Here is a 23,175-nt window from a genome sequence, read left to right as displayed (position 1 = left end):
TGGTGTCTCATTTCTTAGAGGAATAAATTCATCCCTACCACTTGGTATTTGTTTAATTGTAATAGGACAGTATATAGACAGAAAGTGAAGTGGGAGTGAGAGAGAGGCACGATCTATAGAGTACCTGAAGTGCAACGACACTATACGTCAACACACTGCCCTCAAAGCTATCAGTACCAACTTAGACGGACATATTGGACCATTGTGCTCAACTCTTTTGCATAGTGTCATCTATTCTAAAAACATGAAACTCATGTTATTTTTTTTATTGTATTTTGTTTTCCAATTCCATTGCACTGCTCCACACATTTTTAAATACACAAATGCATTCTGTGTGAACCGGCCCAATAAAAGTATATTTTCTACATTTTAAAGTCATGTTATATAAGTAACATTTAATGAATTCAAACAACGTTTTTTTTTGACCACATTGGAAATCTTACATGAAATAATCGGCCATCAAGGGACTCTTGCTCTTTAAACAAGATGTGAATTAGCTATTAAATATGAACACACACACACCCAAGCAATATTGATTGAATTGCCCTCTTCATTGTTTGGCATAATGGATGGGTCATTGTCTGCCATCTCTTTCTCATTTAGTTGCTTTTACTCCTCTCCACATAACAAATGGCAGGCTTTACCTCTATCCGTCAGGAGAAAATCAAAAAAAAAAAAAAAAAAAAAAAGGAAGAGAAGAGCGCATCAGTGGCAGAGAATGACCTGTCACACCCAGTTCTCACTCAGGTCATCTGCCTTATCAGGCAATTGCACAATTTCTTCATGACTGCTAAGTAAATAAAGCTAAATTACAGACAGGAAACCTCAAACATCAATCTCCATGTGCAAACTGTTAAACAGTCTGTTTTGAGATCCGATGACTTCTTTGGTGCATATGTTTAGATACAGAGCTGATTGCTGATATAGTATACCAGCATTCATGAAAAGGGGCATTTAGCTATGAATAATACTTATTATCCCATTAAACTCTAGATGGACTCACCTTTCCCAGCAGGCTCCACAGTCACCTTCTCGCTAATGTTTCCTCGACCAGCAGTGGTAACGGCGGCTGCCCAGATCAGATACTGCTGACCCCGGGTCAGGTGGGTGATTCTGTATATCAGCAGCTCAGGATTGGCTTCATATTCGCTGGGTGCCTGGGATCATTGCAAAAATTGCATAAGATGATAAAGACAACACAAACTTTGACACATATATTTTAGCCATGCAATTTTTAATGCATTGTTGCAATTTTAAATAAAAATCATAATGAAACTCTAGTACACCACATTCTCAGCACTGCCACAAGGGCTGTTATAGTGGGTATTAGCATATATTGTCTACTTTTAGTCCGTTTTCTCTTTTAGCTAGTAGAAATGTAAAAATGTAAAAAAAAAAAAAATAGCTAATTGAATAAAGGTGTGGCCACAGCTACCATTGTTCTACGATATTAGTAGCAAAATCCTGTAATTTCAGTATGAATCTGTGATCAGGAGTTTTAAATGTTGGTGAAAAAGTTGCCCACACTCACATTGTGAGTGCTGCGAATTAATGTGACCAGTTTGAAACCATTGCGGAATCTGCATGAATAAATCTAACACCCTCACATGAAGTTCCTGATACCATTTATTACCACTTGATTTTGCCTGTGAACGCTTGCCAAACAATAGTAAACGTGATAAACAGAAAGTTGCTCGGTTTAAAAGTGACTTCTCAGTGAGCTGTGCTTAAAACATGAATACATTATTGACAATTAACCTTTTTATTCCCCCTTCAAGATTTTGCAACTTAATAACAGATCCAGTTTAAAAGTAACACATTTTATGATAGCTGGGTACTAAGCTTTGTTACCATCACAATAATGAATGTTTTAATGGAACTGCAATTGCGAAGTATTTACATTCGCGCAGAGAATGTTTTTGGCCTAGCTTTAAGCTCCAGCTCTTATAAGAATGCTATTTAAAGCTAAAAGTGAAAGATGATGACTGGTTTTCACGTGGGATTTATACTGGACTCTTTGAGATGAATGTGTAATTTATGGTGTGGTGGCACAATGAGAAGATGATTATTCAAACATAATTATTTAATATAAGAGATTTCTGCTGCTTTTCTTTATGTGAGTGAAAAAGGCTGAACTATGTGTCTGTGCGTTTGTGTCTATATGTGTGTAAGTGTGTGTGTGTGTGTGTGTGTGAGAGAGAGAGAGAGCAAGAGAGAGAGAGACCCAGGGGGCCTTACACAAGTAGATGAGAGGGTAAAAAGACAATACTCCTAGACACACTAGATCAGTCAGCCTCAGATAACGCAAACAATAGAGGCCGACTAATGAGAGAGAGATCTGCTGCTCACCTCAGCATGCATGAGACACACACACACACACACACACACTCCATAATGAGTACTTCTATTATATTCACCTTTCACTGTAATGCACAGCAAAAACATAAAATTGTACACTGTACACACACAGAAATAAAGTGACGTTAGGCTGTGCTTCAAGCTCTCTGTAATTGTAGTGTGTTTAAGAGAGCCGTGTGTCCGCTGTCCAAACGCGTGCTCGTCACAGTGAACGTCTGCTGCCCGCAGACATGCAAACACACACTGTGTCATTCCCACCGATCCCACTGAACGCTGCCTCACACACACTCACATGGTGCTGTCTCAATTCATGATGAGGTGATTTTTATGATGGTTTCAGGATAATGGATTTTGGATAAATATACTTCCATGTTCTGTTCATAATCAGAAACTCCTTTCTCTCTCTAGCTTTGAACCAAATCCTAATGAGCTTCCTTGCTGTGTACTGCCTACAGAAGCAGCTGTCTTCTGACAGAGCATTATAACTGAAATGGGACCTTATAAATCATTGATTTGGAACACTTTACCTTTAATTTAACAATGGATTTAAATTGTGATACACCGGTATTAAAAAATAAATATAGTCAATGTAGATGATAAGTAGAAATACTGTAGATGCAACTCTATGTCCGAAAAGTAAACATTATAATAAGGAAAGTTACATTTTCAGTTTACTTTTTTCCAAGTAACTAGTAAATTAATGCATTACTTTTTAGTTTACAAGAAAATATCAAAGTGACTTTTTAAATACGTAACACCAGTTACTTTGTTTTCCTGTTTTTGGCTGACAGCGCTCCTGTCCCAGAGAAATCGGGAGTAAGTGCAGCAGTGTTGTGTGCGCCGTGTGAACATGATGGTTATTGTAGTTCTAGACTAAATGTGATGCATTTACTCATCTCACTTGTACAAAAACATTTTCTCAAATGAAAGTGAAATGAAAATCCAGAATGACACAAACCTGCGATAATGAAATACAACACAACTATCCTTTAAATATTTAATCTGATTTTATTAACCCATATCTTTGCAGATTACCTGTGATGCTCCAATTCAACCATACATTTTTATTAAAATCAAGCCCAGTCCAGATGAGAAAATGTAAAGCATTACTTTCCATAAAAGTAACTACATAATGCAATTAGTTATTTTTAAAGGGAGTAATGCAATATAGCACTGCATTATTTTAAAAGTATCTTTCCCCAAACTGAAATGGATCATATATATAACTGCCTTCATATTTTAGGAAGAGGGTCCTTTACAAGAGGGACAAAACATATTTGCAGAGCATCAAAAAGTTTCCTAAGAAGGCAGTGATGGGTGTGTGTCTGTGACATCTAAAGATGCTGTCTAGGTAGGCAGCTCACTAGGCTGCTGAGCCTTCTCTCTCTAGATAATTTCGATTAATCTTTTTCCCTCCTCCTCCCTGTCTGTCTCTGTCTCTCAGCATGAATCAGGTACAAGAGGTGCAGATGGGAGGGGTGGAGTGTTGTAACGGATATTAAAATATTCCTCCAGTGTGAAGATAGCGGTGATCCGGGGAGCGATAGAGGGAGATAATGAAAAGAGGAACAAAAGTACTCCCCGCACGCTGAGTCTGACCCCCCTTCCTCCTCCACCACCTCCTCCTCATCCCCCCTTCTCCTCTCACACTCATTTACATAGTAATCACTCCTTGCTCTACGAGAGGCTGGAGTGTGTGTGTGTGTGTGTGTGAGAGAGAGAGAGAGAGAGAGGAGTGATTTGTGAATGAGCAAAAGAAAGGAAGAGAGTGAGCATGTGTACATCTGGACAGGTACATTAATTCAGTGTGAGAGTACACAAATTGTGTGAGTGTGTGTTTGTTGAGGAGTCGGTTATAAATGTGATTGAGCCTGTGAGATGTGTGTGTGTGTGTGTGTGCTGTCAGCTTGTTTCCTGCCCTCCCTGATGAACAGATGAGGTTGTCTAGGCAACATGATGAGACGCAGATATGCAAATGAGACAGGAGGGTGAGCTTGCATGCACACACTGCAGTAAGAGCCTCTCATTTACTAGCACGCACACACACACACACACATCCCGCTGATACTGCAGCACAACCTCACACATACACGGATTAAAAATACACTCGCCACAAATCCAGACACAAATAGACAATAAGGTGAAATAAACACTAATTTATCCTTAAAATTGAAAGAAAACTGATAAAAACAAAAAATCCACACATAGTGTTCCCACACCCATATGAAATAAATCACATAAGTGTAAAAAACACACGAATATTCACACTCGTCTGTTTCAACAAACACAAGTGCGCCTTCATTTTTGAACAAAAAGACTGAAGCAAGCCACACCAACACCAAAATCAATGTTGAAAACAAGTTTCCCCCTTTAATGACTCACTGGTTGGCCCGATCCAGGGCTGGAACAGTAAATTGTGTATTTTCGGATGATACCATTGGGCTTGATGGGGGGAAGCCAGGATACCACCACACTGGAGGCAGAGGATGGCACTGCTTTGATGCCAGCTGGAGGACCGGGGTCTGAGAGAGAAAAAAGAGAGACAGAACCCTAGATTAATGTATGACGGGCACTGTGGGATATACCACCTCCCAGTTCGTTTTCTAAAATGTTCCAGATTTTATGGAGTTTTTCTGGACTTAGAAAGAAGACAAAAGATGCCAGGTTGTCTTTTTTGCCTATTTAGTCAGCTCTCAAAGTATAGGCAAGGTTTTAAATGTATGCAAAGGTTTGCGTATAGTCGGCATAAAATGCAGTAAAGATTTTTATTTGAATGAATGGTGTTCAGAACGACTCAAACATTTGCATGCCATCAAAGCAACCAAAATTTTTATTTTTATTTATTTTTTATATGGAGTGGTGTTCTCTTTTCATTCCACTGCAAAGAAAATTTGACAACCATTAAGTTTTGAGCTTTTGGTCATATGCCCAGACTGAGCCTCTGCTGCTACTGAAAACTATGACTTGGTGACACTTATGAACAGACAATTTTGTTGAGCAACAGTGAAGAGAAGAAGTTTAATACAGAACTTGCTCTCCTATCTGTGTACTCTTGTATTTGGCGTTATTTGATAAACACCATAACACAAACAAATAAGTGCCACCTACTGTGAGTGAGCGAATTTGTGTTTTCATCCCATGCCATTTCTATCCATTTGTCTGAACAGAAAAATCTAATTTAAAAACTGGGCCACATTTTTGAAACGTTCATTCATGTTGGTGTGAATAGGCCTTAAAATGTAAAATGTAAAATGTGTAATGTTTTTTTTTTTGTTTTGTTTTTTGAAGGATTGCCCCCAAATCCATTGACCCACCCCCCATCACACTTCTGTAATCTTAGAAATAATCTAAGAATGCTTATAAATAACCGTCTCACTTTTAGTGCGTCTGGAATATTCAGGAGGACAGGAAGGTTTAAGAAAAAAAAAAAACAAACATCATCATTTCTAGGGTTTAGTCTAAAGGGTCAATCCATGAGGGGGTATAGGTCTTAAAATGTGGTGACACAAACTGTTGTGATACTTTATTGTATTAATGATATGATATGATGATATATAACGGCATAATTCCTTGCTATGAGCAGAGGCAAAATGGACCAAAACCATGGACCAAATATTTTGGACAAGTAGCCCCTTGACAAACTGACACAGCACATGCCTATAAACTCATATATTAAATAATCATATATTACATTCAATTAAATGGAAATGCATCTCTCCCATTCTATAAGACTAAGACGCCCTTTATTTCCCTAAACCCCCGTGAACCCCACCAGGGAAAAGAGGAGAGACGGATATCTCCATAATCCTATTCCCGACCAGTGTAAGCACAAAATTAATGTCAGCTAATCCACAAAGAATAAATCCTTCTCCTTGTATTGGATGGAGGATCTGCTTTGAGGCACATATCCACTTTACAGACCCCCCTCCTTCAGCGTCTTAATTCTCATTAAGTGTGCTAATGCGGTATCAGAGCCTAAATGTTGCCACGGCGACCGCATCCAGCAATCAAGCAATCCAGCATCATCTAGACATGGATCATGCAGCACTTGCCTCCAGCTAATGTGGTTTTGTGGCAAGATTTTCTTCCCGACAGCCTCCCCCCACCAAGACCTCATATACACACCCTTTAGCTTGAATAGAGCAGGGGTAAAGGGGAAGTGGCTTGCACATAATATGGCTGTGTGTTTGAAAACGGGTTCTCCACTGACTGGATCTAACGCTTATTGGATGGTCACATTTATCGATTACTGATAAAAGGTTTTTGTGGTCCAAAACCTAGTGAGCTGGCTATTTAGGGTGCATGTTAAGGAATAATAATATGCTTAAAAGTAAGAAGAAACACTGAAGATCCCTCATATTATATTCTATAATATTCGACAACATTATTGTTTTACTGTATTTTTTTTATCAAATATATGTAGCCTTGTTGAGCATAATAGACTTGTTTTAAAAACATTAACAGATCTTACAAACACCAAACATTTTAATTAGTGGTGGGCCGTTATCGACGTTAACGTGCTGCGTTAATGTGAGACTCTTATTGGGCGGTAAAATAAAATATATATCGCCGTTAATCTATTCTCAAAGTTGGGTTAGGAGCTGGGTCTATAATACGCGAGCTATGATGACTTTCACCTTGATATTTTAGCGCGGATGTATACCTACCCGAATCTGTAGGGGGCGAGAACGAGTCTTCTGTGTGTATGCCTACTGTGAAATCACCACATCAAACGTGACGTGCTAACATGGATGCAGCTAAGATGCCGCCGGGTTTGCTTCAGGGATTTTTTTTTTTAAAGAATCTTCCCAATGGAAACCTTGACAAGATGCACCCCTATTTCACACATACTCCGTCTGCAGTTCGTATGCAGTCCGTGTGCATTACCTATGTGGTGCAGAAGCAGCACGGACTCATATTCATTGTGCTTTCACACAGGACTCGTTTGCAGTCCGATACTCGGTACGTGAACCGATACGCACCACTCCTGGAACGCACTGACGGACCGCAACCGCGTGAACGCTGGAATCCTTTAACATGGGTGCGTAAAAAAAATACGAAGCGCATACGCACTGCAGAAGGATTATGTTTGTAACAGGTGTAAGTTTGTTTGCACCTTGTGCAATGTGGAATTAGTTTACAGCTTTCTCAAGCAGTTTGTGATGCATTTTGGAAACAGGAGATGAGCCCCTGTTCTAATGCACCACCTGTCTTGAGAAACCCGTTCTCAAAGACTTAACATTAATCTAGATTACTTCCAAGATTACAGTTAGATTAATCTAGATTAAAAAATAAAAATAATCTATGCCCACCACTACTTTAAATGTTAATGGACAATATATCAAACTGAAAATGAGCAATAAAATAGTGTAGTGTAATTACAAATTTACTATTTTATCCAATATGTTGGGATGCTGTGTATTTTTATGCTTATTAGATAACAAAGCTGTTATCACAGCAACACGCTAATGTCACGCCACGTTTCTCATGCGTTTCATGTGATTCACATATGAGGTTCCATGATGGCTTAGCTCTCTAATAGAATAGACAACAAGCACAGAATTTTTTTTCTTCCTGAAATTAGGTTTCTGCAGATATGTTGAGGTATGATCGGTGGTCATAGTGTGGTGTGCAAACTCACGGTCTTCTCGGGTCTGTATGTAGAGGACGTTGCTGCGGACGCCATCTCCTGCCTGTGTGTAGGCCAGGACCTGAACGCTGTAGTTTGTGAACTTCTCCAGACCCTTCAGCTCCACCTGCTCACGAGTGGTAGTGATGTTCTGCATCTCTCCCCATTCTGAGAGACATGAAAAAAACTAAATGACTCTCTGCATTTTCATTTAGTCACTAATAACAGCACATAATTTGAACACTTCACATGAAGGAACACAGGAGAACCATGTTTGCACATTTCACTTACACAAAAATACCATGGTATTATTCAGAGGGTGACAAAAATAGTGTATTTTGCTGGACAAAGGGTTGCTTGTCACTGCTATAGCTATATTTAGCAGATAATGATATTTATGTCCAAATGCAAAACATTCAATGGCTCTTTAAAGATGTTAAAATACCCTTTATATTTGGAAATACACCATGGTAATGGCATGCTTTTTTTTGAAGAACCTTGAGTCCTACTGAACATGGCTTAGTTCAAGGTTTATATTCATAGTAAACACAAAAGGACCCATATAATTTTTTTTTTTTATCTTTTTGTATTTTTTTTTTTAATCTCCGTTCTGTTTGGTATAAATTATATGCCCTTGCCTTAACATTACTTGTCTTTATTCAGCTAATTTATGAACCATTTTTACTCTTCAACAAGTTGGTTAAAGTACGCTACCAAAAGTTTACATACAAGTTTGCAGACATTTTGAATTCAGTACAATGTTATTCTGTAAGGATACATTAAATTGATCTAAATTGACATTAAAATATTAAGTTTATCATCATTTACTCACCCTAGCATTGTTCCAAACCTGTATGAATTTCTTCTGCTGAACACAAAAGATGATATTTTGAAGAATATTGGTAACCAAACAGTTGCAGTAGCCAATGGCTACTAGCAGTGGTGACCAACATTCTTAAAAATGTCGTCTTTTTGTGTTCAACAGAAGAAAGAAATACATACTTGTTTGGAATATCACCTGGGTGAGTGCAAAGTAGCAGATTTTAATTTTTGAAACTATCCCTTTAAGTAACATAACTGTTTACAACATTGATAATAAGAATACATGTTTCTTAAACACCAAATCAGCAGATTAGAATGATTTCTGAAGGGTCATGTGACACTGAAGAGGCTTTCGCTGATTTCTTATTCCACATTTTACTCATTTTAGATAAAAGACAACAACACACACACATACACATGTCTTCACACAAATATACACTCAGTGGTTTGGACTGGCCGGGATACAGACACATGGGCAAGCAGTAGGGGGCGCTCTACAGGGACTGTGGCTAGTGAGTAAGTAACAGTATAGTTATAATTACTCTGATTGAGCCCCAGTGTCTGGCCCCCACAGCACCCACCTCCGTCGGGGTAGAGGGACCAGAACACCACACGGTAGCCCTTCAGGACCCCATTCAGGGTCATCCGTGGGGGCTCGGACCACGTGATCACCGCCTCATCTGATGTCACAGTGATGGCCCGTACATTCTGGGGTGGCTGGCTGGGGACTGGGAGAGAAAAAACGAGAGACAGTCACAAAAAAGCGAAGGAAGCGGCAGGAAAATAATTCAGGCTTCAATGGAAATAAGATACAATAGGTGAAGTGGAAACAAAAATTGCAGTGAAAGAGCACAATTACAGTGATGTAGTACAATGACAGTAATACACTGCAATTGGAGCACTTGGTATGGCCCAAGAGCATCAACAACCTTGTAACTACACTCGAAATGGACGGAAACAATCATATTCCGAAGCTGAGGAGAAGTGAAACATTACTGTTATCTAAATTTTGAGCTGTTTCACCTACTTCATGTGTTTGATTTTTTTTTTCCGGATACACCGCAAATGTGGTGGTGGTGAGGTGCCAAATTGTGTCCCTGAATAAATAATGGCACTATTGAGGGAACACAGAGCATGTCTATGTGACTAGCTGGGAGGGAAAAAAACATGTGCGGACGACAGGATGAAAGGAGGTATAGAGAAGAGATAAAGCTGGCTTGGCTCTATGAGGGAGCAGGTGCAGCTGGCGCAGGAAGAGAAGAGTGAGTAAAGGAGATGGTGTGAGAAGGGAGGGAGAGAGAGAACAGAGGAGATATCATGGTATTTGTTTGAAGAAGCCTTAGGGTCTGACTCTGTCTGGCCCTGGTGGACCACACTAAAACTGCCATTTAGAATAGAACGGCTTGACGGAGTGTTCACAAGCACAACTTATAATTACTCTTCAACCCTGCCCACAAATCCCAGTCTCTCTCTCTCTCTCTGGATCTGACACTTATAACAGGTATACTGGTACTGTATCTTATGGGTGTATTGGCATCTTGCTTTCCTCTTAGGCAAAAACTATATATTATTCACCCTCATGTATGGTAATTTCAAAACTTTAATTTTTTAGGGTTAATCATTATCCTCCTATATATATATATATATATATATATATATATATATATATATATATATATATATATATATATATATATAATTTTTTTAGTGGATAAATGAAAAACTGGCCACTTAATTAGGTACAACTTGCTCGTTTTGCCTTCAGAACTGCCTTAATTCTTCATGGCATAGATTCAACAAGGTGTTGGAAACATTCATCAGAGATTTTGGTCCATATTAACATGATGGCATCACGCAGTTGCTGCAGATCCATGATGCACATCCATAATGCGAATCTCCCATTCCACCACATCCCAAAGTTGCTCTATTAGATTGAGATCTGGTGACTGTGGAGGTAATTTGAGTAAAGTGAACTCATTGTCATGTTCAAGAAACCAGTCTGAGATGATTTGAGCTTTGTGACATGGTGCATTATCCTGCTGGAAGTAGCCATCAGAGGATGGGTACACTGTAGTCATAAAGGGTAGGACATGGTCAGTAACAATACCCAAGCAGGGTGTGGCATTTAAACAATGCTCAAATTGTACTAATTTACACCATTGCACCACCACCACCACCAGCCTGACCCATTGAGACAAGGCAGGATGGATCCATGCTTTCATGTTCTTTACGCTAAATTCTGACCCTACCATCTGAATGTCCCAGCAGAGATTCATCAAGACCACGCAATGTTATTCCAATCTTCTACTGTTCAATTTTGATGAGCCTATGCAAATTGTAGCCTCCGTTTCCTGTTCTTAGCTGACAGGAGAGCCACCTGATATGGTCTTCTGCTGCTGTAGCCCATCTGCTTCAGGGTTCAACATGCTGAGCATTCAGAGATTGTATTCTGTATACATTGGTTGTAACGAGTGGTTATTTGCAGTGTTGGTCATCTTACTTGAAAAAAGTAATTAGTTACAGTTACAAATTACTTCTCCCAAAATGTAAGTTAGTAACTCAGTTACTACATTGTAAAAGTAATTAGTTACCCAGCAAAGTTACTGTGACATTATTTTTTTTTTGTTCTATACAGATACATCAACCTGACTTCAAAGACTTGGTAGTGACGAAAGCTGCCTGTGGTGAAAACCTAAACTTGAGAAGAACACCACTGGTGGAGGTAAAAACAAAGTCATCAATGGGGAAAAAAGATGGAAGAACTCAACAGTGGCACATACAGAACCCAGGAGCTTTCCAAAAATAAGAATGGAGAAGAAAGACAATGGGACATAAGTGGGTGGAGGGGTGGAAGGGGAAGTTGGGTGATGGAGGGAGAGATAAATGAAAGGTGTTTTGAGAGTGAGTGAGAGAGGAGTGGGAGCAGAGAGGAGGGGAGTTGAAAGCCGGAGAGAGGGATCTGGAGGAAAGATGAAAAGAGAGAGGGAGAGACAATACGCTCAGCTGCACATAATTAGACTGGGAGGAAAAGCAGTGGATCAGGGAGAGGGGCCTCGGCAGACAGGCTAATTATAATTATTTTTCATATGCTTGTTGTTATTACTATTATCCTTAACAGCATCAGTATCACTGTCGCTGCAATGACAGTGAAACGCATGTGGATGAGGGCCACGGGCAAGAGTCACCCTGTACATACGACTCGTGCACAATCACACAAAAGAGAAATCCCCAGAACATGATGGATGGATGGATAGATCTCATTACCATCTTCAAGTGTTGTAGCATTGATCTCAGAGCTGGAAGGTCCGGTTCCGGCTCGGTTGAACGCCTGGACCACCACACCGTACTGAGCAAACTTCTTCAAGTTATCCAGGGTGTACACCTCACTATCCCCTGTGGCTTTCATCTCCACTATACTGTATTGTCCATTACTGCCCGGACCATTCTCCCTATAACCGATCTGATAGCCACGGATCACTCCATTCTGGAGCTCTTTTTTAGGTGCCTAAGTGGAGTGAAAAGAAAATGATATACATTAAGTGATATACAGTAAGTGAATTTGAAACTCTAAAGCCTAGGTCTTCAACCCTGCTTCTGGGAACCCATTATTCTGCCTTTTTTTTTTTCCTTAAACCTGCTTCAGCAAACCTGACCTCCGATTTTTCAAGTGATCCTGAAGATCTTGATTAGCTTGTTCCAGTGTGTTTGATTAGGATTGTAGCTAAACTCTGCAGGACAGTGGGTCCCCAGAAGTAGGCTCCAAAATCCAAAGAATGGCAAGTTTAGGAGTCACAGACATACCTTCCAGGTGACACGGATACTCTGAGAGGTCATTGGCTGTAAAATCACATCCATAGGTGGCCCATCAGGAGCTGTAAAAAGAGAAACATGAAATGAAATTTACAGATAGTCTTCCCTTCAAGTTAGCTTCAATTGTGATTCATCAATTGATTTCAATTCATTGTGATTGAAAACTTTAAGTCGGTAAGTACCCAAGATTCAAATCAGTACATTTATGTGAACATTATGGAAAAGAGTGGCCATGAAATTCCTCAAAAATGAATATTGTGTTCCACGGAAAGAAATAGGTAACGGTTTGGAACTGCATGAGGGTGATTTAATCAGATCGGATCAGGGATGGGAGACGTACGTGCTTCCTCTGTGCTGATGGTCAACTCTTTGCTGGCTTGACTGCGTCCAATCTTGTTGTAGGAGTACATGCGAATGCTGTACACGGACGCCGGGTGGAGCTCCACTATGTTGGCCTGGTTGTTGGTGGGCGAGATCTTACGGGTGGCATGTTTCAGCTCCCATGGGTCTACAACAAGGACAAAACAACAGGATCCATTACTATATCACACCTCCATCCAGGTTGTTCTGGAACATTATTTGTGTTAGCATGCAAAGAGGACTGTTTACAGGTCAGATCATACAGATTTGAAAAACAAGCGATGCACTGAAAACTAGGACCACCGCAGATGTGCAAACAGCAAAATGAGGCAATACACGAGTCACAATGCCACAGAAATCCATTCACATCCCATTCATCTTCTCGTAGTCTGAGCTTATTTTGCTACATATTCTTCTGACATACAAATACATATTTAATGCATGCTCACAATGTAATTCATCCAAGCTTGAAATGGAAACAAAGCAATGCCGCACCAGATTTATTCTTGTACTCGATGTCGTAACTGGTGATGATGCTGTTGCCATCGAAACGCTGTGTCCACCTGAGGTTCATACTGCGATCTTTGACCTCTCGAACCTCCAGCTCTGGGGGGTCAGGGGGTTCTGCCAACAAAACAAGTGGAAATAGACTTCAAATAGATGGAGGATATTAAGACAGAGAGAGAGAGAGGCTGAAGAGTAAGAGGTGGCTTCGGGCCGGGAGGTAAACTATTGATTTTATGTCTCCAGATAAAGAGTATCATGTAAGATGTAAGCATGTTGTTCATGTCTGATTGTCTTGCCTTGCACCGTCAGCTGGATGAGCCCTCGGCCCTCGCCATATGAGTTGATGGCGTGACAGGAAAAAAAGACGGAATCCCCTCGCTCCGCTGGCTTCAGCTGCAGAAAGAGAGAACGTGTTCTAGAGAAGAACTTGTTTTCTCTGTTCCTCATTTTGAGGCCTACTTCATGTATTGTTGTACAGTGTAAAAGTGTTACTTGGACAAATGTATGTACCTTTTGGCAGTAAGTAAGTAAGTAGGAATGCTAAATTATTGACTGTTTGTATTCCCTTATATGTTGTGATTGGACAAATTATGTAAATGAGTTTGTCCTTGTGAACCTTTGTTTTTGACATTTTTACCTAGTCTAATCTTTTTATTTTAAGCGGTCATCGGATGCTACATGCACTTTTACAAGTTGTTAAAACTGAAATGTGTGTTGGCAGTGTTTTTACCCATTTCTCAAATCAAGCCAATCTCAGATGCCTGCCTTTGTGATGTCACACAGACAGGCCCCTCCCACGATCGTTTGATTGACAGTAGCATTTCAGCACAGACTGAACTGGCGTCTTACCTTAGACCCACCCTGAATGAGCTGTCATCAGTCTGTCATTGTTTTGATGCAGGAGCATATGTAGACAAGAATATCTCCTTAGCGACTTAGGTGTTTTGTTGTTGGGTGTAATAATGAACATAGCAGTCGTCATTTACTCCCAACATCTAAACCGCTGAAGACGCAGTGAATTACGTTTGTTTTTCTGAAGGGAATCTGCCCCGATCTACCTTAATGCGTCTAACTTTGCGCGAATCATTTGTGATCCAGCTTCACCAACAGAAAAAGTGCAAATAAGGTTTTTTGAATGAATCTTGGCAAATCGCCTTTCCTAATGATGTGCCAATTAATAAGCTTTGTGATGAATGCGGCTGAAGTAGGGGCCGTTCACATATCGCGCCTAAAAACGCGTGGAAAATGCTAGGCGCGCCGCTTTTTCCTTTTTTCCAAAGCGCTCGGGCAGAAGCGCTCCTGAGGCCTGCCTTTGCTAAGCAACCATGACGTGCTCTCTCCATGAAGATGCGGAAATTTCAGCAAAGGATAAATGGAATTGCAGCACTAAAAATCGCTCGCAGTAGCTCTGCTACTAAATTTATTTAAAAATGGCAATCCATATACAGCTATGAACAGCTGTTCCTTCATCTTGGCTGAGTTTTCAACGATGTTACGGGAAAGGATGAAGCTGATTGGTTAGTTCTTGTCACATGACCCGCGGTTCGCTTGCGGCATTCTGAAAAGTTAAGATGTTTTTAACTCGATGCGAAAAAACGGGCGCATCGCATCGTGTGCGCGTCGCGACCGCGTCACTTCCATTATGAGCGCGCATGCCGCGCGCCTACATTGGAAATAACGAACTTGCGCGTGCAAAAGACGTGACATGTGAACGGCCCCGTAAACGGCCCCGTAAACAGTCTCTTTGAGAGTGGCTCGGAAGAGAAGGGCGGAGTCAGCAGATCTCATTAACACTTAAAGGAAAATGCTACTAAAGGCTTGCTCTGAAAAGAGCTGTTTTTGACAGAGTTTTTTTTTACAATACCATTGATACATTTTATTAACCATACTATGTTACAGACTTTGCATTAAGACCCTAAAGAATCATATCAACTTGTGGAAAATTGGCATCCGATAACCCCTTAAAGCCTTAAAGTAAATGTCTACTAGGACCCTTGTTTGGAAACATTTAGACAAGCTTCTGCCATTTTTAAACATTTATTGTACTCCTTCACTGACTACATATACTGCATGTGTTTGCACTTGTCTCACCTTCAGTGTGGAGATAACTTCATCGCTTTTCTCGTTGGGGTTGGTAGTGATGGAGTACCGAGGGTTGCGGTCAGGGTCAATAACGGTGTCACCTCGCTCCCAACGAATGATGATGGGGTACTCACCTCGGGCAGTACAGTTTAACTCCTTGTTTTGCCCTTTTATGGCCATGGTAGTGTTTGGGTGGGATGTGATCATAGCTGGAACTGCACAAAAAAAAAAAAAAAAAAAAAGATAAAAAAACGTTTATTAGGATAGGAGGTAAATATATGTGAAGGTAAAAAATAAATAAATAAATAAAAGAGGCAGGGGTCAGTGTGACTATAACCCGACACATGGCTTTCTTGTGACATGGGGCAGTGAGTGTCAGCATGTTTCTTTTCAACTCTTCAATCACTTTTTCACACTCACTCGTTTGCTCATTCCCCCGAGCCACTCTTCTCTAGTGCTGCCACACACACACACACACACACACACAATATCGATCTGAAGAGGGTTTTGCTGTTTTGTTTTCATCACTTATTCATTCCCTCCCTTACAATGAGTGAAACGGATAGAATTGAGATTCAATCAATAACACCAGCACTGAATCAGAGAGAGAGAGAGAGCGAAAAGGAGACAGATCCCCTGTAAAAAAAAAAAACACACACACACACAGAAAAAAACATTCCGATACTGTAAACATAGAGTCGCATGATATCCATAGGCTTTCCATGACAAAATAAAACCATGTTCTACCAGTATATTTTGTTGAATAACACCACATAACCTAAGTACATTTATCCAGGCAATCCCACCCATTACTGTCCTGAGGTTACAAACAAAAGAGCATTTCTATTCCTTTTCACTATGAATATTTAATAGCCAAGAACCCTATATTACTTTAGACAAATTCTCTTTTAATAAAGTTTACATTTCACCCTAAAATAATAATAATATATATATATATATATTATTTTTTTATTGTTTTGCCACAAGAGTTTTGTAGCATAGATTTTAGCATAAATTATCAAATAGCCTAATGCCAAATAAATCTTGTTCTCAGTACATGGAATGGTAGCAGGTTTCATTCTAAATTACTTACATGGGTCTTTCCAATTTACAGTTTCATATCCATTGATGATAATTATATATTTTTTCTAACAATTTTCTTCAGAAATATCATTTTATCCATTAGACACTATTACTTCTATAATTTCACACAAATATTTTGTACACCATTTTTCAGTTTGCTTGAAATATCCTTTATTACAGTTTTTGCAATGTCCTTATAAGTGGGCCTTGAGTTCAAATTAATTAATTAAAAATACATATTAAAGTCAATATTATATTAAGTATTGTTCCCTGACCAAATCATTTTATTATAAGTGTTTTTTTTTTTGTTTGTTTGTTTTTTCTGTGCATTAAAGTATGAATGAGTAAAAGATACTGCAATGCACATTATACACTTATACACTTGTAAAGTACAGTTATACGCATTTAAATTGACAGTATTTAATTTTAGTTAAATAATATGGTCTGGATACTATCATTTTGATTACAATAATAAGAATACTTCAAGCATTACAGTACATTAATGATAATGAGATTAATTTACACACTGTATCAATGAATCATCAATGAACTGACTTTAGCTGGAAAATGACTGTTATTGTTTTCTAGCATCGCTGACAAACTATGTTCCTGTTTGACACTGTAAAGCTGCTTTGACACAGTCAGTATTGTATAAAGCGCTATACAAAATAAATAAATAAATAAATAAATAAATAAATAAATAAATTATTATAATGAGAAATTGGGAAACAAAGCAAAACAAAACAAAATAAAATTCACTTTATGAAAAATTATTATTATTATTTTTGTTTTTAAGACATTTCTTTACATATTTCTCCATAATATTTAACTGACTATTATGGCTGAGTGTTAATGGATACACCTGTGGATGAGGTTATTTTAAATGTGGTCAGGACTGTAACTCGTGTTGTGTGGACGGGGTATTTCTGCACTCTACATTATGTGAAGGATCAATAATATAGATTTGGACTGAACAGATTGTGTGTCCGATCTAATGATCAGTCATAAGATGGCCTTAAAGATTCGTTGTAATGTTCTATTAATCTAAATGAATTGGCACACTTGAATCTGTTGTTCTGGTACTCTTATTGAGAGCTGCTTAAACACACATACATAACAAACACACAAGCAGTAACTCCTGGCAATTCTAGCTACTATATAAAAAAGTCAAAGGCTTCTTGTATTTCTTGCCTCAGTGTGACTGATATATCATAAGCTGGGTCATTAGTTTGAGTGACAAAGTGTGACAGGTATGCCTGTGTGTGTGTGTGTGTTGTGTGTGAGTGTGTCCACTCAAGCATCTCAAACCCTTCCCGTAGGCATCAGACTGGGACGTGAAAGCCCATCTGAGGACTGTCCTTAAACAAAGACCTCAAACACACACCATCACACACCATCCCAAAGACACGCAGGTCAAATCGCATACGAGAAATCCTCACTACTGTGACTGGAATTCAGAAATATGGCTTTATTGGTGTCATGGTTTAATGAGAGATTTAACTATTATGACATTTCTGATATTCAACAGCTGTGCCCTGAAACTTGTCCACCTAAAGAACATGTCCATGCATAAATTAGGCAGCCTTCTGAGAAATATTGTTTTGGTCAAAAGCAGTACTGTATGCATCCTGCACAAGTGAGAAAATCTCGGAATGTTTTTCTCTAGTCTTCTTGAGGCAGGATCATGACAGGCCCATGTTTTGTGTGCAAGCACATGGCCTTGTCTTTGGGTCATGTGCTTGTGTTGTCTAATTCCCTTGCCCCGCCCCCTTGTTATCCTCGTTTTGTCGTTATTGGTTTACCTGTGTCACCTGTTATGTTATCATTAGTCTCCCTATTTCAATCCCCTTGTGTTCGCTGTCTGGCACGCTTCATTGTTACACATTGTCAAACATTGAGAGACCTGTATATTGTATTTATGTCGTGTGATAACCAAAGAGAAGAGTCTTTTTGTTATACTGTTTGTTTCTAGTTTAGTCAGTCTTGTTAAGTATTTGTCTATTCCCTAGTCTTTGTTTTCCCTGTTTTTTCATAAAAAAATAAAAAATAATAATGGGACAGTTTTATTTAAAAAAAGTGTTCAATCACTGTTGCTCTCTGTTGTAATAAACTTGTCCCATGTCTTATGTGAGGAGTGCTATTTCCATACATGCATGTGACCATTAACAGAGTTTCTGCCAACGAAGAGAGTTTTAAAACCATAACTTGTGAAGTTCCATGATGGTTAAGATGTATGTTTAGATGATACATCCCCTGTGTAGACATTGAGGCAGCTCACTATGGTTTGGAACCGAGCCAATATCATTACGTGCATATTACTTTTCCATGTTGTGTATTCTGAGTTGTGTTGCAGTAAAAATTGCAACAGATAGTACCAATAGCTCAGTAAATGCAATCATTTGACATCATCAAAACAATGGCTCCCCCATAGACCAAAATATGTATAAAACAATGTGGATTTTTAAAAATAACATAAATCTTTCATGTATTTTCTACTACATATTATAGTAAGAGACATTATTTACATTATATTAAGCCATACAAGCTTTAATACCTGGGGTTCCTTTCAAGAGTTTAGATGTGCATTAGAGTGTGACATACTTTTAACAGTGAGCATCATGCTCTTGCTGATGTCAGACCCCACTCCATTGCTGGCCTGACACAGGTAGTATCCCCGGTCTTCTTCTAAAACATGGCGGATCAGCAGAGATCCATTGGACAAGATCTGGATGCGGCCCGTCAGTGGAACTGGATGGTATTGCTGGGGATTCCCTATACCTTCAGAATCAGAAAATGAAGACATTGTTGGTTGTGGCTCATCATCTGCTCATGAAAAATTGATTTGGACAAGTAGTGACAAAAGATATTACCTTTGGCATGCTTCCAGACAACTTTGGGAGGAGGATACCCTTCCACGGAACAGTTCAGAACTTCTGACTTGCCATAGATCCCATCTTGATTATTGGGCTGAACCCGGAAACCAGGGGGAACTACAATGAGGATCATAGACAGTGTCAGGAGAGGAGATGCCAATATATTGGTTTGCCAAAAAGGACATGTTTTGTTGGTCCTAGACCAACATTAGGTCAAACAAACATAGTTCCACCCCTATCCCTCCAACCTAAGCTAAGCAAATCTGCTCCAGAAAATGGACCTAATTGGTGAAATCATGCTGAGCATCCCAACCCACTATATTGCCTTATAGCCTTCGTTCTCTTGCTCACCTGTTACTATGAGTTGTCTCTCTGAACTGACAGTTGCTGCATCATTGCTGGCAATGCAGGTGTAGTTTCCATTGTGTTGCAACGAAACTTTAGAGATCTGAAGGGAGCTCATGAACTCCTTTGTTTCGATGGTGACCCCTGATGTTCCTGACACAATCTCTTGACCGTCTTTCCTCCAGGTGATCCGGATTGGCATGTCTCCGGAGGACACCACGCAAGCTATGTACATCAGCTTACCGATGGAGGTAGGAGGGAAATCGAAGGGCTGGATGAGGGGAGGAACTGATGGAGGAAAAGAGCAAGAGATCTTCAGTATCAAATTCAAACGCTTCATGGTCTGCAATATAATACTGACCCCCGTCACCCTCCAAAAATGCACACGCACATACACGCTCACACACATCCCACCCCTCCAGCCCATAATAGCTGCTCTAATTAGAACCCAACTGGCATGGGGAATAATGGCATTGCCATGGAAACAGAGGTGGGGGGCTCCATCGGAGACATCTGGGGGATTTAATCTGGGGCTCGTTAAAATTCAGCTAATTAAATCAGAGACATGACAAGACAAGCAGCACACTATACTGACTTCACACTGGAGTCAGTGTTCTGATGTACCGGTACACACATACACAAACGCATTAACGCACATGCACACACTAGACCTCGCTGTCGTTGTACCAGGAGCTGTAGCCCCTTGTATGGACACATATAGTGAAGTGAAGATTCCAAACCCAAAATCAGAGTGACCCCCATTTAATTTACATTTACCATACTGAATATAACACCCCCAAACACATAATCAAGTTAAGCACACTGGTAATTGATGAATTGTTATAATGCTGCAGAAGGCCTGTAATCCTGTTAAACAGAGGCTATCAGTGGTGTGCTTTCTCTCAGGGTCTTTGTGCAAGCAGAGGGGCAAGACCATCCTCAACCTTCACCAATGGCCTACAGCTTAAATATGTGCTTGTTTGAAGGTAACCAACACTCCATTAAGCCAAAACTCACCCATTATGCCCCAATAAACTACTACACTTTTCTTTTCAGAAGAGATTTAAAAGATTAAATATTGTACAGTGAGCATCTTTTTTATTATTATTAAAGAAGCATGTTTTTAAGAAATGCCAAACCTAAAATTACTTTTTTTTTTTTTTTTTGGAAATCCTCCATAAAAGATATCCTGCTGACTAGGCTCAAGACCAAAAATCCTCCCAGGGTAATTTCTTCGCACCAAATCCAACATTACTAAATGACATTAAAACATCTTTGACATTAAAAAAAGTATTTGCAGTTTTCACACTAGAACTATTTGCGCCAGGCCTACGTGCCTACACACACACACATATACATATACACTCATTGGCCACTTTATTATGTACAACTTGCTTGTACCGGGTTGGACCCCCTTTTGCATTCAGAACTGCCTTAATTCTTCATGGTATAGATTCAACATGGTGTTGGAAACATTCCTCAGAGATTTTGGGACATACTGACATGATAGCACTATTAGTTGCCTAAATGCATTGAGTTGCTGCCATGTGATTGGCTGATTAGCAATTTGTGTCACCAAACAATTGAGCAAGTATACCTTATAAAGTGGCCAGTGAGTGTATATATCAGCACTGTGCCTAAATAATGCATAAAAATGTACAATACTTAAAGGCAATGTTTCACACAAAGACTACATCAAGTCTGATTAAAAATCTATTAATTAGAAAATGGTCACAAAAATTGTACAATAAAACCAATGTGACTAACTGATATCAATGCAATTTTTACGCACATATACACACACAAAATAAATAAATAAATAAATTACAACACTACATTCTCATAAAAAAACTTTTACAACTGGCCATAAACATCCCCAAAACCTTTAGCAGTAATCACTAACCTTTGACTGTGACGTAGACAGTCTGGCTAATGGAGAGCTGGGGTTGGATGAGCACGCTGCACAGATATGCCCCCTCATCCGTACCCTTCTGTACATCACTCAACTTCAGAGTGCCATTCTCATACACCACCTGACGATGGTTGTCTGGCAATGGCGTTGTCCCATCTTTAAACCACTTGATGGAATAATAGGGGTAGCCAATCACACGACAGTTAATGAACGTGTTGCGACCGGCCACAGCTGTAATATTTCGCATGGCCCGGATACTGGGAGGACCTGCAAGAGAGAGAAAAGAAAGAGAAAGAAAGAGAGAGAGAGAGAGAGAGAGAGAGAGAGAAGGAGGAAGACAAAAAGAGAGAATGTGCCAGGTAGAAAAGGGTAAAAGAGAAGGATATGAGAGGGAGATGGGAGACCAGGTTTTGCATGGATATTTGGAGTAAATAAGGGAGAGATGTGGGAGCAGGGAAAGGAGAAGAGCGAGTGGTGGCGGGGAAGGAGGGGGTTAGAATGCTCTTGGTCTTCACACAGCAGAAAATGTGGTGTAATAGGTTTGTGCAACTACAGTTTCAATGTGTCTTGTACTGTATCCTTCATCATAGCTTGGCACACAAGAGACACACCATGCCTTTATATACTTTCAGCAACTAAATGAGGTATGTTTCTGTACTGTTAGTTTCAATCGGCAAGTTAATGCATATGATAGTAATGCTATGTGTGGTTTGATCTTAACAATAAAAGACTGACCTAATGTGTTTGTGTAGGCAGATTGAAAATACAAAACATCACATTTCATAGCAACGTCCCAAAACACACATTTAAAGGACTGCGAGAGCAGAGGCCTTAAGAGTTACACAGTGAAACTGTGGCAAGCTAAATGCTAACAGCTACTGAATAGCTTTGGAAAATAAAAGCTTTAATGTCTTTTTCTGCTTTTTATTAGAACTGGCCAGTAATCTGAAGTGTAAGGTGGTGTTCACACTGACAGCGATTTAATCATTGGAGTACACCAAGTTGCTGTACTGCCCTACTGAAAAAGAAAACCTGAATAGCTTGTCATCAGGCTGGACTGTTTTGTTGACTTTGGGGTACTTTTTAGCTTTTAGGTCTAGGTAAATCTGGTAAACACTGGGCTAGGAGATTTGCTAGGAACAGATAAAACCAGCAAATCACCTTAAACACCATATTCATTCATGACCTCTAAACTGGACTACTGTAATGCACTACTAGGTGGTTGTCCTGCATCTTCAATAAGCTACATTTAGTCCAACATGCAGCTGTTAGAGTTCTTACCAGATCAAATAAATATGATACCACCCCCAAATGTACAATCTCTACACTGGCACTCAAACTATTCTCTATTTGCTTTTCTGTTTCTACCTCAGGAGGCACATCGCAAGATAACT

General features: G+C 39.6%; 1 protein-coding gene across 4 annotated transcripts in view; it reads right to left on the bottom strand.

Moving 5' to 3' along the window:
• LOC113058736 (Down syndrome cell adhesion molecule-like protein 1 homolog) overlaps positions 1-23,175 on the bottom strand; it is a 111,427-nt gene that overhangs the window by 11,059 nt on the left and 77,193 nt on the right. For 2 of the 4 annotated variants that reach the window (XM_026226909.1, XM_026226910.1), the window contains exons 8-21: positions 21,773-22,048; positions 19,876-20,157; positions 19,522-19,641; positions 19,253-19,429; positions 15,578-15,783; positions 13,783-13,879; positions 13,475-13,603; positions 12,960-13,127; positions 12,611-12,681; positions 12,074-12,314; positions 9,352-9,537; positions 8,000-8,155; positions 4,741-4,880; positions 1,004-1,157 (exon numbers count right to left, since the gene is read on the bottom strand). In XM_026226909.1, coding sequence (XP_026082694.1) covers positions 1,004-1,157; positions 4,741-4,880; positions 8,000-8,155; positions 9,352-9,537; positions 12,074-12,314; positions 12,611-12,681; positions 12,960-13,127; positions 13,475-13,603; positions 13,783-13,879; positions 15,578-15,783; positions 19,253-19,429; positions 19,522-19,641; positions 19,876-20,157; positions 21,773-22,048 — 2,403 coding nt within the window. The remainder of the gene's footprint in view (positions 1-1,003; positions 1,158-4,740; positions 4,881-7,999; positions 8,156-9,351; positions 9,538-12,073; positions 12,315-12,610; positions 12,682-12,959; positions 13,128-13,474; positions 13,604-13,782; positions 13,880-15,577; positions 15,784-19,252; positions 19,430-19,521; positions 19,642-19,875; positions 20,158-21,772; positions 22,049-23,175) is intronic. The other 2 variants (XM_026226911.1, XM_026226913.1) reach the window with 1 other exon arrangement.

This window comes from Carassius auratus, chromosome 40, assembly GCF_003368295.1.
Source record: "Carassius auratus strain Wakin chromosome 40, ASM336829v1, whole genome shotgun sequence".
Lineage (NCBI taxonomy): Eukaryota > Metazoa > Chordata > Actinopteri > Cypriniformes > Cyprinidae > Carassius > Carassius auratus.
The sequence above is the reverse complement of the archived record's forward strand: the minus strand, read 5'-3'. Positions and strand labels throughout refer to the sequence as shown.